General features: G+C 43.1%; 3 protein-coding genes across 10 annotated transcripts in view; all 3 read right to left on the bottom strand.

Annotated features, from left to right (window-relative positions):
• Positions 1-17569, bottom strand: part of LOC114864332 (protocadherin alpha-C2-like) — a 148399-nt gene that overhangs the window by 106111 nt on the left and 24719 nt on the right. The window contains exon 1 of one of the 8 annotated variants that reach the window (XM_029165164.3): positions 5493-7970. The exons of 6 other annotated variants lie outside the window; for them this stretch is intronic. In XM_029165164.3, the coding sequence (XP_029020997.1) occupies positions 5493-7859 (2367 nt within the window). In that variant the 5' untranslated portion in view covers positions 7860-7970. Of the gene's footprint in view, positions 1-2626; positions 5146-5492; positions 7971-17569 lie in introns of those variants that run through there. One more of the 8 variants, XM_029165170.3, reaches the window with a different exon arrangement.
• LOC114864368 (protocadherin alpha-8-like) lies at positions 11615-14120 on the bottom strand. The gene has a single exon (XM_029165202.3). The coding sequence runs from the start codon at positions 14024-14026 to the stop codon at positions 11630-11632; it is 2397 nt and encodes a 798-aa protein (XP_029021035.3). The 5' UTR covers positions 14027-14120; the 3' UTR covers positions 11615-11629.
• On the bottom strand, positions 14723-17302 carry LOC114864363 (protocadherin beta-15-like). The gene has a single exon (XM_029165198.3). The coding sequence runs from the start codon at positions 17193-17195 to the stop codon at positions 14781-14783; it is 2415 nt and encodes an 804-aa protein (XP_029021031.1). The 5' UTR covers positions 17196-17302; the 3' UTR covers positions 14723-14780.

Raw genomic sequence — 17569 nt, 5'->3', positions numbered from 1 at the left:
GTATAGTCTGTGGACTTTGAGCACTGCATTGCAATCAGCACAATGATGCTGATGAGGAAAAGTGCTGAAACTGAGCCCAAAGTTATCATCAGGTAGAAAGTCACATTATTCTCCTCGTCGTGTTTTGCTGAACTTTTGACATCAGAAGCTGCAAACGCCTCTTTGGGCTCCACCAGTTTCACCAGCACAGTAGCTGTTGCTGAGAGTGAGACGTTGCCATTGTCTTTGACCAGTATGAGCAGTTTATGCTCAGCCTCGTCTGTCTCTGTGAATGAGCGCAGTGTTCTGATCTGTCCTGTGTAGCGGTCCAAGCCAAAGAGACTGTGGTCAGTGACCTGCTGCAGTGAGAACAGTAACCAGCCGTTATATCCTATATCAGCGTCATAGGCTCTGACTTTAGTCACCAAGTGTCCTGCGTTCACATTGCGGGGAATCTCCTCCACACCTTCAGCAGAACCGTTGGAGCTGACTGGATACAGGATGACTGGAGCGTTGTCGTTCTGGTCCAGGATGAACACGTTCACTGTGACGTTGCTGCTCAGTGACGGAGTTCCAGAGTCTGAGGCCACGACTTGGAACTGGAACGTCTTCAGGGTCTCGAAGTCAAAACTTTTCAGGGCCACAACGTCTCCGTTTTCAGGGTTAATATTGAGAAATGCTGTCACTTTATCTTCATACAATGCATTCCTTTGAATACGATAAGAAATGTGCGCATTGTCTCCTTCGTCTCTGTCAGATGCTTTTACAGAAAACATAGAGGCTCCTGAGGGGTTGTTTTCAGTGATGTAGAAAGTGTAAGGACTTTCCAAAAACTCGGGGCTGTTATCATTAGTATCTGACACAAATACACTTATAGCCTTTTCAGACGTCAGGGCTGGTTCACCTGCATCTTTAGCTATAATTGTAATATTATATCTCAATTGTTGCTCTCTGTCAAGCTGTGATTTGGTGACCACAGCAAACATATTATCCTGTATTGATGGAGTTAATGTGAACGGACTGTCTTCTGCCACATAGCTGATTATTTTGCCATTTATTCCCGAGTCTAAATCAGTAATGCTGATAAGCGCCACGGTGGTGCCTGGTCGGGCGTCCTCGGACACAGCACTTGACAGTGATGCTACCTCTATTTCAGGAGCATTATCGTTCCTGTCCCCGATTTTAATAATAACGCTTTTATCCGTTCTGAATGGAATTGTTCCTTTATCAGAGGCTTGTACGTCGATGTCATAGCTGTCGTGTTCTTCAAAGTCTACACGACCTTTCACAACTATTTCCCCTGTCACAGAGTCGATATCAAACAGGTCACGTATCTTGTCTTTTACAGCTTTACCAAACGAATAAACCACCTCCCCGTTGGAGCCGTCGTCCAGATCCGTTGCATTCACTTGTATGACCGTGGTGCCAATTGGAGCGTTCTCTGGCAGCACAGTTGAGTACGTTTCTTTAGCGAATACCGGCATGTTGTCATTCACATCTAAAACATCTATGAGGATTTCTACAGTGCCTGTTTTTGGTGGTGTTCCGCCATCTACAGCAGTCAACACCAACCTATGACCACGTCTGGACTCTCGGTCTAACGGTCTCTGCAATTGTAATATGGGAGTTTTTCCATCTCGTCCACGATCTTTGATCTCTAAACGAAAATGGTCGTTTTGACTGATTTTATATTGTTGGACGGAGTTAGTGCCACCATCCGGGTCGTGAGCATTTTGTAACTGATATTTAGCCCCTGGTAAAGCGGACTCTGAAATCTCAAGCCTCTGTGTTTTTTCGGGAAATGTGGGAGAGTGGTCGTTTAAATCCGTTATCTCCACACTGACATAGTGTATTTCTAGGGGGTTTTCCAGAACCGTTTTAAGGTTGATTACGCACTGAGTGCTCTCCTTACATACTTCCTCGCGGTCTATTTTGGTGTTGGTACAAAGGAGACCGTCATTCACGTTTACCTTGAAAAGTGTTTCAGTCGAGCCGGGCATAATTCGAAAGCCCCTCTTCTTCATGACATCCAGGTCAATTCCCAGATCTTTAGCTATATTCCCGACAACACTCCCCTCTTTAAGCTCCTCGGGAATAGAGTATCTGAGCTGTGCCGAGGCCGCTGAAAGAAATAGAAGCAAAACCAAGCCGGCGAGCCATAGTGGTCCCTGTCGCCATGAATCCCGTCCTCTTTGTTTCACAGTTAGCGCCTGGTGTACGAGTCCAAATGCGTCCGTCATTGTGTCAAATTTGTTTTGTCCAACAAAGCAAAAGATACTGCCAGTGCTAATGTCTTTGAAAGGATTTCACCAAAACAAACAAACAACCACCGCGCGATTATTCCAAGTCCGTTGCTAAACGATGTCTGAGCAAATGCTGACGGTAGAAGGGGCGTAATAATTTCTATTCTGCGCTGAGGCGGTAGTAGACGTTATACTGATAAGGTACTGCCACCTTGTGAAAGTGTGCGATAAAGCAAGTCATCGATAGAAATTTATAAACACTAAGTATTAAAAAATACGATGTTTTAATAGTTTAAGCCAAATTATTGTTTTAATTTTCTTGATTGTGTACAGCAAAACCCTCGGTGCAGTAATAAACATGTTCCTTAAATTACGGAATACGGGAAATGTAAATACAGACTTACCTCTCCAGATGCTGTGCGCCTGTCCGGGAGAACTAGAGTATTAGCATTGCTGCCTATAGTAGATCCTACACTCATCCTGGGTCCAACTAACATGTAGCGCTTGTCTCCAGATCTGTACTGGATGCTGTGACACAGTGTCCCGTCATAATTAGGCTCCTGCAGATATTTAGAAGTATAGTCTGTGGACTTTGAGCACTGCATTGCAATCAGCACAATGATGCTGATGAGGAACAGTGCTGAAACTGAGCCCAAAGTTATCATCAGGTAGAAAGTCACATTATTCTCCTCATCGAGTTTTGCCGAACTTTTGACATCAGAAGCTGCAAACGCCTCTTTGGGCTCCACCAGTTTCACCAGCACAGTAGCTGTTGCTGAGAGTGAGACGTTGCCATTGTCTTTGACCAGTATGAGCAGTTTATGCTCAGCCTCGTCTGTCTCTGTGAATGAGCGCAGTGTTCTGATCTGTCCTGTGTAGCGGTCCAAGCCAAAGAGACTGTGGTCAGTGACCTGCTGCAGTGAGAACAGTAACCAGCCGTTATATCCTATATCAGCGTCATAGGCTCTGACTTTAGTCACCAAGTGTCCTGCGTTCACATTGCGGGGAATCTCCTCCACACCTTCAGCAGAACCGTTGGAGCTGACTGGATACAGGATGACTGGAGCGTTGTCGTTCTGATCCAGGATGAACACGTTCACTGTGACGTTGCTGCTCAGTGACGGAGTTCCAGAGTCTGAGGCCACGACTTGGAACTGGAACGTCTTCAAAGTCTCAAAGTCGAAACTCTTCAACGCGGATATTTGTCCGTTCTCTGAGTTAATATTCAGATTCAGTGAATGTAGTTTGTTGCTGTCTTTTCCGTCTCTTAAAACGTGGTACACAATTCTAGCGTTGTCCCCTTCGTCGTGGTCTGATGCTGTCACAGAGAACACTGACGCACCTGGCGAGTTGTTTTCAGTGACGTAAAACGTGTACGGATTCGCTGAAAACTCGGGCCTGTTGTCATTCACGTCTGATACAATTATACTAATGCTTTTTTCAGAAGACAACGACGGTACGCCTGCGTCCTTTGCCACAATTGTAACGTCATATGTGGAGCGCTTCTCTCTATCCAGTGGTGACTTCGTGACTATAGAATACATGTTATCTCGCGTTGAAGGCGACAGTGCGAAAGGAACATCTTGAATAAACGAGCAAATGACTTTTCCGTTAAGCCCAGAATCTTTATCAATAACACTAATTAAAGCCACAGTGGTTCCCAGTCTCGCATCCTCTGTTATTGCTTTGGAAAACGATGTAACTTCTATGAGAGGGGCATTATCATTTAAATCAACAATATTCACCAACACACTTTTGTCTGTCCTCAATGGAGCAGAACCTTTATCAGAAGCCTGTATATCAATTTCAAAGCTTTCCTGCAACTCGAAATCTATCGAACCCTGAACGATGATGTCACCAGTACTTTCATCAACGCGAAACAGTTCACGTAATCTGCTGTTAACATTATTCCCTAATGAATAGCTAACTTCACCATTAGAACCTTCATCTAAATCGGTGGCGTTGACCCTCATAACGGTTGTTCCAACTGGAGCATTTTCTTCCAAACGTACAGAATAATTATCTTCGGTGAAAACTGGCATATTGTCGTTAATATCTAAGACTGTAACGTTAATTTCAGCAGTCCCAGAATTACTTGGTTTCCCTCCATCAATAGCTGTAACAAGCAACTTATGGCTCTTCTTTGTTTCCCTGTCCAGCGTCTTTAGTAGCACTAATACTGGGATTTTCCCGTCTTTCCCTCGGTCCTTCACTTCCAATCGAAAATGATCATTAGGACTAAGCTTATACTCCTGGATGGAAAACTGGCCCACATCCGCGTCGTGCGCAGCCTGCAACTGGAGGCGCAAACCCGGTAAAGCTGACTCGGAGATGTCGAGACGTGAGTCCCTAAGTGTGAAGCTAGGAGAGTGGTCATTCACGTCCAGCACCTCCACCGTAACATAATGAATTTCAAGGGGGTTTTCAAGCACCGTTTTTAGATTGATCAAGCAAACGCTGCTGCGATCACAAACCTGCTCTCGGTCAATTATTCGTTCGACATACAATATTCCATCGTTCGGATTTATGTGGAAAAACGACTCTGTTGAATCTTCCACTATACGACATCCTCTCTCCTTCAGCGTGTTCTTCTCTAATCCCAAATCCTTCGCTAGGTTCCCGACAACAGTCCCTTCCTTAACTTCCTCGGGGATGGAGTATCTGATCTGAGCCGAGGCTCTGCTCCACAGAAGAATTAACAAGACAATGAACGCGATCCACCGCCATTGTGCTCCCGATAGTCCAATGTCGCGCTGCTTCATATTTAACAAATCAAAATGATTCCCGATGACTCATTTAAACTGCAGTTTGGTAGAATCAAAAACATGCAACAATGAAGTAGAATGTAAGCTCCAGTGTGTTGTCAAAAACACAAGCGCAGAGTAGGTGCTTCTGTTCAGGGTGAATACAATACTGAAATAGGAAAACCCATCCCACAAAGGGGAGGGCCCATGTGTTTCACAAAACATCTCTATGCTAGGATACTGACACCAAGTGACCATTTTACAGTTAGTGCATGTAACTTCACATGTTACACACTTAAAACACTGCAAGGGATCTGTTTATTATTGGAGCAACTACCGTTGTTTAAATTTATAGCTAATATACTGAAACTGCACTACATTTGGTAACAGCACCATGGACAGCGACACCATCAGACATACATTTGCCCAAGACTTGATAGTTCGCTCGAATAGCAACAATTTAGCCATAAAACGTATCAGAACTCTGACCAAGCCATAACACATAAAAATATTGTTATTCACTCACCTCCCCAGCTGCTGTTCTCCTATCAGGAAGCACCAGAGTGTTTGCGTGGCTTCCTGGGACTATAGTAGATCCTACACTCATCCTGGGTCCAACTAACATGTAGCGCTTGTCTCCAGATCTGTACTGGATGCTGTGACACAGTGTCCCGTCATAATTAGGCTCCTGCAGATATTTAGAAGTATAGTCTGTGGACTTTGAGCACTGCATTGCAATCAGCACAATGATGCTGATGAGGAAAAGTGCTGAAACTGAGCCCAAAGTGATCATCAGGTAGAAAGTCACATTATTCTCCTCATCGAGTTTTGCCGAACCTTTGACATCAGAAGCTGCAAACGCCTCTTTGGGCTCCACCAGTTTCACCAGCACAGTAGCTGTTGCTGAGAGTGAGACGTTGCCATTGTCTTTGACCAGTATGAGCAGTTTATGCTCAGCCTCGTCTGTCTCTGTGAATGAGCGCAGTGTTCTGATCTGTCCTGTGTAGCGGTCCAAGCCAAAGAGACTGTGGTCAGTGACCTGCTGCAGTGAGAACAGTAACCAGCCGTTATATCCTATATCAGCGTCATAGGCTCTGACTTTAGTCACCAAGTGTCCTGCGTTCACATTGCGGGGAATCTCCTCCACACCTTCAGCAGAACCGTTGGAGCTGACTGGATACAGGATGACTGGAGCGTTGTCGTTCTGATCCAGGATGAACACGTTCACTGTGACGTTGCTGCTCAGTGACGGAGTTCCAGAGTCTGAGGCCACGACTTGGAACTGGAATGTCTTCAGGGTCTCAAAGTCAAAACTCTTCAGAGCTGCTACTTGTCCATTGTCTGAGTTAATACTTAGCATAGATGTCACGTCATTTTCTGTTCCTCCTCTACCAATATGATAAGATATCCCAGCATTCTCATTAATGTCATTGTCCCACGCTGTTACAGCAAATATAGATGCTCCAGCTATATTATTTTCCACCAGGTAAAACTCAAGTGGGTTTTGGTTGAATTGTGGACTGTTGTCATTAACATCTGCTATTTGAATTGCAAACGTTTTAAAAGTGAATAAAGGAGGTTCACCACAGTCTGTAGCTTTTATTGTGATTTCATAATTTGTCACCTGCTCTCGATCCAGTAACTGCTTTGTTACAATTGAATATGTGTTCTCTTTATAGGATGGCTTTAATTCAAAAGGGACATCATTGATTATCTGCAATATGATCTTACCATTTACTCCAGAGTCTTTGTCTGTTACACTTATGAGTGAAATAACTGTTCCAGGTTTTGCATTTTCAGACACAATATTTGACAGTGAGGTAACTTCAATTTCTGGTGGATTATCATTAACATCTTTAATCTTTACTATTACTCTGCACCTGCTGGTTAAAGGAGGCGTTCCTTTGTCAGATGCTTCGACTTCTAATTTAAAAATTTCAAATTCCTCAAAATCCACAGCTCCTTTCAGTTTAATCTGTCCAGTCACTCTATCGAGTTCAAATATATCGTACACTTTGCGTCCTAGTGTTTTGCTCAGACTGTACTCAATTTCTCCATTAGTTCCTTCATCTGGATCTACAGCATTGACGTTTAAAACAGTCGTGCCAACGGATACGTTTTCATATATATCAATTTGATACGTCTCCTGACTAAAAACTGGACGATTATCATTACTGTCAAGAACAATAATAGAAACATTCAGGGTCCCTGTTCTCTGAGGTTTACCTCCATCGACCGCTGTGACAATTAACGAGTGCTTGTTTTTTTGTTCTCTATCTAACGATTTTTTCAGCACCAAAAATGGTATTTTATCTTCATCACTCTGGCTAATTTCTATTTCAAAGTGGTCATTTGGTGTTAAGATATAGGAGCGAATTGAGTTTATTCCAGCGTCAGGATCACGAGCCGCGTGCAGTTGGAATCGAGCGCCAGGCGAAGAATGCTCTGCTATTTCAAATGTCTGCTCGTTTTCAGCGAATTTCGGGGAGTGATCGTTGACATCCGTAACTTCTACAATCACATAGTGCACCTCGAGGGGGTTTTCAACGAGGATTTTGAGTTCTATTAGGCACGGGCCGCTTCCTTGACAAAGCTCCTCTCGGTCGATTTTCTTTCTGACGTTTAAGGCACCGTTGTCCGGGTTTACCTCGAAAAGAGCGTCTTTTGATCCAGATACAACACGAAACCGGCGATCAACCAACGAGCTTTTATCTACACCAAGATCCTTTGCAACATTTCCAACAATCGTTCCTTCTTTTACCTCCTCTGGGATAGAGTATCTCACTTCAGCCAAAGCCTGTTTGTCGTAAATCAGCAGTAAATGGAAAAAAACCCAGCAGTATCCACTTGATGGGCAACGTCTTTTGCTCGCCATTGTGTTCCGATGACACATATACAGAGCAGCCTGGCTCTCCAGCAGATTGTTCCTACAGTATCCTCGCCCGGGTTACAGTATCATGGTTAAAAAAACACGACAGCGTCTGTTTCGACGTACAACCTTAAATGAAGTCTATCCTCTACTGGGTACCAAACAAAAGATTTTTTTTCATGGGTGGGACTTAGTCCTTATCCTTTTATGTTGCACTGACACCAAGAGGACATGAGATGAGCGGACCGAAGTCACCGAAAAGACAAATTGTTCGCAAAAAGCACGACAGTAACCGTTGTTTAACCCATATTGTTGCCTATAAACCATAGTTCTATCGTCCTCAGGATAAACACTTGTTTGATTAGTTCTAAGTAGTTCAAACGTAAGTTGGAATATTTAGGACGAGACAAAAGTTTAAAAAGTGTGCCATTATTATGTGAAAGAAGTAAAACCAACGCATTTTAGTACGCTGGACAGCGGCAACTACACAGTATGATAGGCTTAAATAGAAAAAAAAAAACAAGAAAGAAAAAAGTAAGAATGATCATGGGCACAAGTAAGCAACTAATACGTAAACATCGTCCCACCACAAGACCATCATGGTTGAAATCACTCAAATACCATAGAAGGAACCAGCAATAATACCGCAAACATTTGAACAAATGCACAAATGCTACAGTTTCTTACCTCTTCAGACGTTTTCCTCCTGTCAGGAAGCACCAGAGTGTTTGCGTGGCTTCCTGGGACTATAGTAGATCCTACACTCATCCTGGGTCCAACTAACATGTAGCGCTTGTCTCCAGATCTGTACTGGATGCTGTGACACAGTGTCCCGTCATAATTAGGCTCCTGCAGATATTTAGAAGTATAGTCTGTGGACTTTGAGCACTGCATTGCAATCAGCACAATGATGCTGATGAGGAAAAGTGCTGAAACTGAGCCCAAAGTTATCATCAGGTAGAAAGTCACATTATTCTCCTCGTCGTGTTTTGCTGAACTTTTGACATCAGAAGCTGCAAAAGCCTCTTTGGGCTCCACCAGTTTCACCAGCACAGTAGCTGTTGCTGAGAGTGAGACGTTGCCATTGTCTTTGACCAGTATGAGCAGTTTATGCTCAGCCTCGTCTGTCTCTGTGAATGAGCGCAGTGTTCTGATCTGTCCTGTGTAGCGGTCCAAGCCAAAGAGACTGTGGTCAGTGACCTGCTGCAGTGAGAACAGTAACCAGCCGTTATATCCTATATCAGCGTCATAGGCTCTGACTTTAGTCACCAAGTGTCCTGCGTTCACATTGCGGGGAATCTCCTCCACACCTTCAGCAGAACCGTTGGAGCTGACTGGATACAGGATGACTGGAGCGTTGTCGTTCTGATCCAGGATGAACACGTTCACTGTGACGTTGCTGCTCAGTGACGGAGTTCCAGAGTCTGAGGCCACGACTTGGAACTGGAACGTCTTCAGGGTCTCAAAGTCAAAACTTTTCAGAGCTGATATTTGTCCATTATCCGAGTTGATGTTTAAAAAGGCAGTAATATCATTTCCAACACCTACTTTTCCAATATTATAAGAAATGACTGCATTTTCACTGATATCATTGTCTGTCGCTGTAACGGAGAACATTGAAGCTCCAGCTATATTATTTTCCACCAGGTAAAACTCTAATGGATTTTTGTTGAATTGTGGGCTATTGTCATTTACGTCTGATATTTGAATCGCTAATGTTTTAACCGTGAATAAAGGAGGTTCACCACAGTCTGTAGCTTTTATCGTTATTTCGTATTGTGACATCTTTTCTCGATCTAAAAATTCCTTTGTAACAACAGAGTATATGTTTTCTTTATAAGAGGGCTTCAGTTCAAAAGGAACTTGATCAGTTATTTGTGAGATGATTTTCCCGTTAGCACCAGAATCTCTGTCTGTCACGCTGAGTAAAGAGATGACGGTTCCAGGCTTTGCATTTTCGGGCACTGTATTTGACAGTGATGTGACTTCTATTTCTGGTGGATTATCATTGACGTCTTTAATTTTTATTATAACTCTACACCTTCCTGTTAATGGTGGTGTTCCTTTGTCAGACCCTTCTACATCAAATTTATAAACCTGCAATTCCTCAAAATCCAAAGGTTCTTTAACTGTAATCTGTCCACTTAACGTATTCAGGTCGAATATATCGTAAACCTTGCGTCCTAGTGTTTTGATCAGACTGTACTCAATTTCTCCATTAGTTCCTTCATCTGGATCTACAGCATTCACCTTTAAAACAGTGGTGCCAACTGGGACGTCTTCATGAATTTCGATTTGATAAGTCTCGTGACTAAACACAGGGCGATTATCATTACTGTCAAGAACAATAATGGAAACATTCAGGGTCCCTGTTCTTTGAGGTTTACCTCCATCAACCGCTGTGACAATTAAGAAGTGTTTCATTTTCTGTTCTCGATCTAGAGACTTTTTCAGCACCAAAAATGGAATTTTGTCGTCATCACTCTCGCTGATTTCTATTTCAAAGTGTTCATTTGACGTTAACGTGTATGAGCGGATGGTGTTAACGCCAGCATCGGGATCACGTGCTGCGTGCAGTTGGAATCGCGTTCCAGGAGATGTTTGTTCGCCTATTTTAAATATTTGTTGCTTTTCAGAAAAACTGGGGAAGTGGTCGTTTACATCCGTAATTTCTATAACGACGTGGTGCATTTCCAGTGGGTTTTCAACCAGCATTTTAAGCTCCATCAAGCATGCACCATTTCCCTGACAAAGCTCCTCTCGGTCGATTTTCCTATGAACAAATAAAGCACCACTGTCAGGATTTACCTCGAAAAAATCGTCCTTAGATCCAGATACGACGCGGAACCCTCGATCGACAATCGAGGTTTTGTCCAGACCAAGATCTCTGGCCACATTTCCAACAACAGTTCCTTCTTTTACCTCCTCAGGAATAGAGTATCTCAATTCCGCCAAAGCCTGCTGTCCGTGCAGTGCTACTAAGACAAAATAAACGATGAACCTAAAGTCCCTTGATCCTCCTTTCTTTTCCATCATTGACAAATCCAGCCTCTCGCGCAGAGCCTTCGATTTTTATGTCTTTCCACCACACGATCTAAGCCGTGTCCAGTACATGCAACGTATGCGTTACTGTGAGGCACCAAACAAAAGCTTTGATAGGGGAGGGTCGTCATCCTGTAGGATCTGGTTTATGTTATAGTGACACCAGGAGGACAACATTGTTTAGTGTTCATTTGTTACAAATCTACTCATGAAATACGCAAATCACGAATAGTCACAATTTACTGACTGCTGTAGAAACAATTTAATGTTTCATCACCTTGATTTATTATATACTGTAATATTGCAATTGTTTTTGACAGAATATAGGACACGTTTGGGAGGAGTTCCACTGTAGACAATGTTCTAATCCAAAGAACTGTGAAACTTCCATCATTTCCATAGGATCACCAGAAATTTTATAAGCACCAAAAACAATCATGTTCTAACATCAGCAATATTTTTCACTAAAGCCAGCTATGTCTTTGCCATTAGTTTCTGAAATGTTTTCACAATAGAAAATTACCTTACTATGTCAACTTGAAATGTGCCCAGTGGCTTTTATAAAAGATGGATAAAGAAAAGATAAGTATATCAGTTTCAAGAAATGGAGACAAAACATGGATTCCGACAGTGTAATGATAACTAAATACGCTGTGGACTGTACAGCACTAATGTCTGTGGTGTAAACGCCAAGATAAATGGTTCTGATAATATGAATTAGGTCTGATGGGTCTGTGGAGGAACCACCATATTCAGCGATATGACTTTGTAAACAAAGCAGTGGATTTTAAACATCTTACCTCTACAGATGCTCTCCTCCTGTCAGGAAGCACCAGCGTGTTTGCGTGGCTTCCTGGGACTATAGTAGATCCTACACTCATCCTGGGTCCAACTAACATGTAGCGCTTGTCTCCAGATCTGTACTGGATGCTGTGACACAGTGTCCCGTCATAATTAGGCTCCTGCAGATATTTAGAAGTATAGTCTGTGGACTTGGAGCACTGCATTGCAATCAGCACAATGATGCTGATGAGGAAAAGTGCTGAAACTGAGCCCAAAGTTATCATCAGGTAGAAAGTCACATTATTCTCCTCGTCGTGTTTTGCTGAACTTTTGACATCAGAAGCTGCAAACGCCTCTTTGGGCTCCACCAGTTTCACCAGCACAGTAGCTGTTGCTGAGAGTGAGACGTTGCCATTGTCTTTGACCAGTATGAGCAGTTTATGCTCAGCCTCGTCTGTCTCTGTGAATGAGCGCAGTGTTCTGATCTGTCCTGTGTAGCGGTCCAAGCCAAAGAGACTGTGGTCAGTGACCTGCTGCAGTGAGAACAGTAACCAGCCGTTATATCCTATATCAGCGTCATAGGCTCTGACTTTAGTCACCAAGTGTCCTGCGTTCACATTGCGGGGAATCTCTTCCACACCTTCAGCAGAACCGTTGGAGCTGACTGGATACAGGATGACTGGAGCGTTGTCGTTCTGATCCAGGATGAACACGTTCACTGTGACGTTGCTGCTCAGTGACGGAGTTCCAGAGTCTGAGGCCACGACTTGGAACTGGAACGTCTTCAGAGTCTCAAAGTCAAACTTTTTCAGAGCTGATACTTGTCCATTGTCTGGGTTAATACTTATCATAGATGTCGCGTCATTTTCTGTCCCTCCTCTACCAATATGATAAGATATCCCAGCATTCTCATTGATGTCATTGTCCCACGCTGTTACAGCAAATATAGATGCTCCAGCTATATTATTTTCCACCAGGTAAAACTCAAGTGGGTTTTGGTTGAATTGTGGGCTGTTGTCATTTACGTCTGATAATTGAATGGCTAATGTTTTAACCGTGAATAAAGGAGGTTCACCACAGTCTGTAGCTTTTATCGTTATTTCGTATTGTGACATCTTTTCTCGATCTAAAAATTCCTTTGTAACAACAGAGTATATGTTTTCTTTATAAGAGGGCTTCAGTTCAAAAGGAACTTGATCAGTTATTTGTGAGATGATTTTCCCGTTAGCACCAGAATCTCTGTCTGTCACGCTGAGTAAAGAGATGACGGTTCCAGGCTTTGCATTTTCGGGCACTGTATTTGACAGTGATGTGACTTCTACTTCTGGTGGATTATCATTGACGTCTTTAATTTTTAAAATAACGCTACACCTTCCTGTTAATGGTGGTGTTCCTTTGTCGGATCCATCTACATCGAATCTATAAATCTGCGATTCTTCAAAATCCACAGGTCCTTTAACTGTAATCTGTCCAGTCACTCTATCGAGTTCAAATATATCGTACACTTTGCGTCCTAGTGTTTTGCTCAGACTGTACTCAATTTCTCCATTAGTTCCTTCATCTGGATCTACAGCGTTCACCTTTAAAACAGTAGTGCCAACTGGGACGTTTTCATAAATTTCAATTTGATAAGTCTCGTGACTAAACACTGGACGATTATCATTACTGTCAAGAACAATAATGGAAACATTCAGGGTCCCTGTTCTCTGAGGTTTACCTCCATCGACCGCTGTGACAATTAACGAGTGCTTGTTTTTTTGTTCTCTATCTAACGATTTTTTCAGCACCAAAAACGGCGTTTTCTCTTCTTCGTTTTGAGTAATTTCTATTTCAAAGTGTTCATTTGACGTTAACGTGTATGAGCGGATGGAGTTAACTCCAGCATCGGGATCACGTGCTGCGTGTAGAGGAAATCGCGTTCCCGGAGATGTTAGTTCTCCTATTTCAATTATTTGTTGCTTTTCAGAAAAACTGGGAAAATGGTCGTTTACATCCGTAATTTCTATAACGACGTGGTGCATTTCCAGTGGGTTTTCAACCAGCATTTTAAGCTCCATCAAGCATGCACCATTTCCCTGACAAAGCTCCTCTCGGTCGATTTTCCTATGAACAAATAAAGCACCACTGTCAGGATTTACCTCGAAAAAATCGTCCTTAGATCCAGATACGACGCGGAACCCTCGATCGACAATCGAGGTTTTGTCCAGACCAAGATCTCTGGCCACATTTCCAACAACAGTTCCTTCTTTTACCTCCTCAGGAATAGAGTATCTCAATTCCGCCAAAGCCTGCTGTCCGTGCAGTGCTACTAAGACAAAATAAACGATGAACCTAAAGTCCCTTGATCCTCCTTTCTTTTCCATCATTTACAAATCCAGCCTCTCGCGCAGAGCCTTCGATTTTTATGTCTTTCCACCACACGATCTAAGCCGTGTCCAGTACATGCAACGTATGCGTTACTGTGAGGCACCAAACAAAAGCTTTGATAGGGGAGGGTCGTCATCCTGTAGGATCTGGTTTATGTTATAGTGACACCAGGAGGACAACATTGTTTAGTGTTCATTTGTTACAAATCTACTCATGAAATACGCAAATCACGAATAGTCACAATTTACTGACTGCTGTAGAAACAATTTAATAATTTGTTTACCCTATTTTGTCATATGCTTTATTATTGCAGTTTTTCAGACAGAATATAGGACACGTGAGAGAGGAGTTCCATTGCAGATATGCGCAATGGTCTAATCCAAAGAAATGTGAAACCTCTATCAGTTCCAGCATAGGATCATCAGATCCAATACAATTTTACAAGCACAACAAAAATTATGTTCTAACATCAGCAGCATTTTGCACTAATGCCAGCTATGTCTTAGACATTAGTTTCTCAAATGTTTTCACAATAATAAAATGACCTTATAATGTCAACTTGAAATGTTTTATAAAAGATGGACGAAGAAATATCACTTTCGAGAAATGGAGACAATACATGGATTCCGATACTATCATGATGACTAAATAGGTAGTGGACTGTACACCATTAATGTCTGTGGGGTAAACTCTAAGATAAATGGTTCTGATTTAAGAATTAGGTCTGATAGGTCTCAGGAGGAACCATCATATTCAGCGATATGGATTTGTAAACAAAGCAGTGGATTTTAAACGTCTTACCTCTTCAGACGTTTTCCTCCTGTCAGGAAGCACCAGAGTGTTTGCGTGGCTTCCTGGGACTATAGTAGATCCTATACTCATCCTGGGTCCAACTAACATGTAGCGCTTGTCTCCAGATCTGTACTGGATGCTGTGACACAGTGTCCCGTCATAATTAGGCTCCTGCACATATTTAGAAGTATAGTCTGTGGACTTTGAGCACTGCATTGCAATCAGCACAATGATGCTGATGAGGAAAAGTGCTGAAACTGAGCCCAAAGTTATCATCAGGTAGAAAGTCACATTATTCTCCTCGTCGTGTTTTGCTGAACTTTTGACATCAGAAGCTGCAAAAGCCTCTTTGGGCTCCACCAGTTTCACCAGCACAGTAGCTGTTGCTGAGAGTGAGACGTTGCCATTGTCTTTGACCAGTATGAGCAGTTTATGCTCAGCCTCGTCTGTCTCTGTGAATGAGCGCAGTGTTCTGATCTGTCCTGTGTAGCGGTCCAAGCCAAAGAGACTGTGGTCAGTGACCTGCTGCAGTGAGAACAGTAACCAGCCGTTATATCCTATATCAGCGTCATAGGCTCTGACTTTAGTCACCAAGTGTCCTGCGTTCACATTGCGGGGAATCTCCTCCACACCTTCAGCAGAACCGTTGGAGCTGACTGGATACAGGATGACTGGAGCGTTGTCGTTCTGATCCAGGATGAACACGTTCACTGTGACGTTGCTGCTCAGTGACGGAGTTCCAGAGTCTGAGGCCACGACTTGGAACTGGAACGTCTTCAGGGTCTCAAAGTCAAAACCTTTCAGCGCCACGACGTCTCCGTTTTCAGGGTTAATATTGAGAAATGAAACGACTTTACTCTCTTCGCGTCGATCTCTTAAAATGTGATAAGTAATTAGAGCATTATCTCCCTCATCGCGGTCAGAGCCAGTTATAGAAAATAAAGGCACTCCAGGAACGTTATTTTCACTGACATAAAAATTATACTGGCTAAATAAAAACTGAGGGCTGTTGTCGTTTACATCGGATACAACCACTCTAAACGTTTTCTCAGACGTCAAGGCTGGTTCACCTGCATCTTTCGCAATTACCGTAACTTCGTGAATAGACGTGGTTTCCCTGTCAAGCTGCGTCTTTGTCACCACAGCGTACATGTTGTCTTGTATTGAAGGCGTTAGCGTCAAGGGGACGTCGCTTTTCACAAAGCTCATAACTTTTCCGTTCACCCCAGAGTCCAAATCTGTAATACTGAGAAGTGCTACCGTGGTTCCTGGTCTGGAATCTTCAGAAATTGTGTTGGATAGCGACGTTATTTCTATTACAGGCGCGTTGTCATTTATGTCTTTTATGTTCACAGTGACGCTTTTGTCCGTTCTAAGCGGAAGAGCGCCGCTGTCAGACGCTTGAATATCTATTTCATAACTGTCATCCACTTCATAGTCCAAACGTCCTTTCACAAATATTTCACCTGTTCTCGAGTCAACATCAAACAACCCACGCACCTGTTTATTAACATTACCGAAGGAATAAGTGACGTCTCCATTTGATCCTTCGTCCACATCTGTGGCATTCACTCGCACGACTGTTGTGCCAATAGGTGCGTCTTCGTTTATGTCTACAGAATAGACGTCTTTTGTAAAAACCGGAGCGTTGTCATTCACGTCCAGAACATCTATCAATATTTCCATAGTGCCCGATTTTGGAGGTTTGCCTCCATCCAAGGCTGTGAGCACGAGCCTGTGGCTGCTAGACTGTTCTCTGTCTAATGGGTTTTGCAGTTGTAAAATAGGAACTTTACCATCTTTCCCGCGATCTTTCACTTCTAGTCGAAAATTATTGTTTCCGCTGAGTTTATACTGTTGAATAGAATTCACCCCACCGTCAGGGTCGATGGCAGCGTGCAACTGGAACCTCGTTCCTGCCGACGCTGATTCCGAAATCTCCAGCCTTTTGTTGTTCTCAGGGAACGAGGGGGAATGGTCGTTCACATCTAGCACTTCCACTGCCACATAGTGGACCTCTAGTGGGTTTTCTAGCACTGTTTTGAGGTTTATCAAACACACACTGGTTCGCTGGCATATTTCCTCTCGGTCAATGTTACGGCTTACATATAGCATCCCGTCGTTCTGGTGTACCTGGAAGAGGGGCTCGGTGGAGCTCGAAACAATGCGAAATCCCCTCGTCTTTAATATATTTGCATCAATTCCCAGATCCTTTGCTATGTTTCCAACCGCAGTCCCTTCTTTGATCTCTTCGGATATAGAATATCTTATTTGGCCCATTGCCGTTGTAAAAATCACTACGAAAGCCAAAACGAAGGCGACACATTTCCTTCGTAGACGCCCGCTGTGTCCGGTTAAATCCATGGTTTGATTCATGAATAAGTCTAACGAATGCAGAGTTAGGTACTAGTTATATCCAGTATTTGAAGAACAAAATGCCTGCATTGCGCTCTGTTTGTACGGACAAACCACAACCAGTCGAAGGACAATGACGAGTCCTCCCAAACGCTTCAGAGACAATCCCACAGACCTATAGTCGTACTCATACACTGTGGTGCGTGTATTTCTTGTTGTGTAGTGACACCATGCGATGAATTGCTTCAGCTCCTAGCAAGAATGCCATTTTGAATGTTTTTCAGATTAAAACGGGGATGTGAACTATGACTTTTTTGAGAAAATAAGTCTGCCATTTCTTTGCTCAAGGTAATTACTTAAAAAAATAGATGTCTTGTGTTGGTAAAAGCCTGAAA

This window comes from Betta splendens, chromosome 10, assembly GCF_900634795.4.
Source record: "Betta splendens chromosome 10, fBetSpl5.4, whole genome shotgun sequence".
Taxonomy (NCBI): domain Eukaryota; kingdom Metazoa; phylum Chordata; class Actinopteri; order Anabantiformes; family Osphronemidae; genus Betta; species Betta splendens.
Note: the sequence above shows the minus strand (reverse complement) of the source record. Positions and strands in the feature narration are given on the sequence as shown.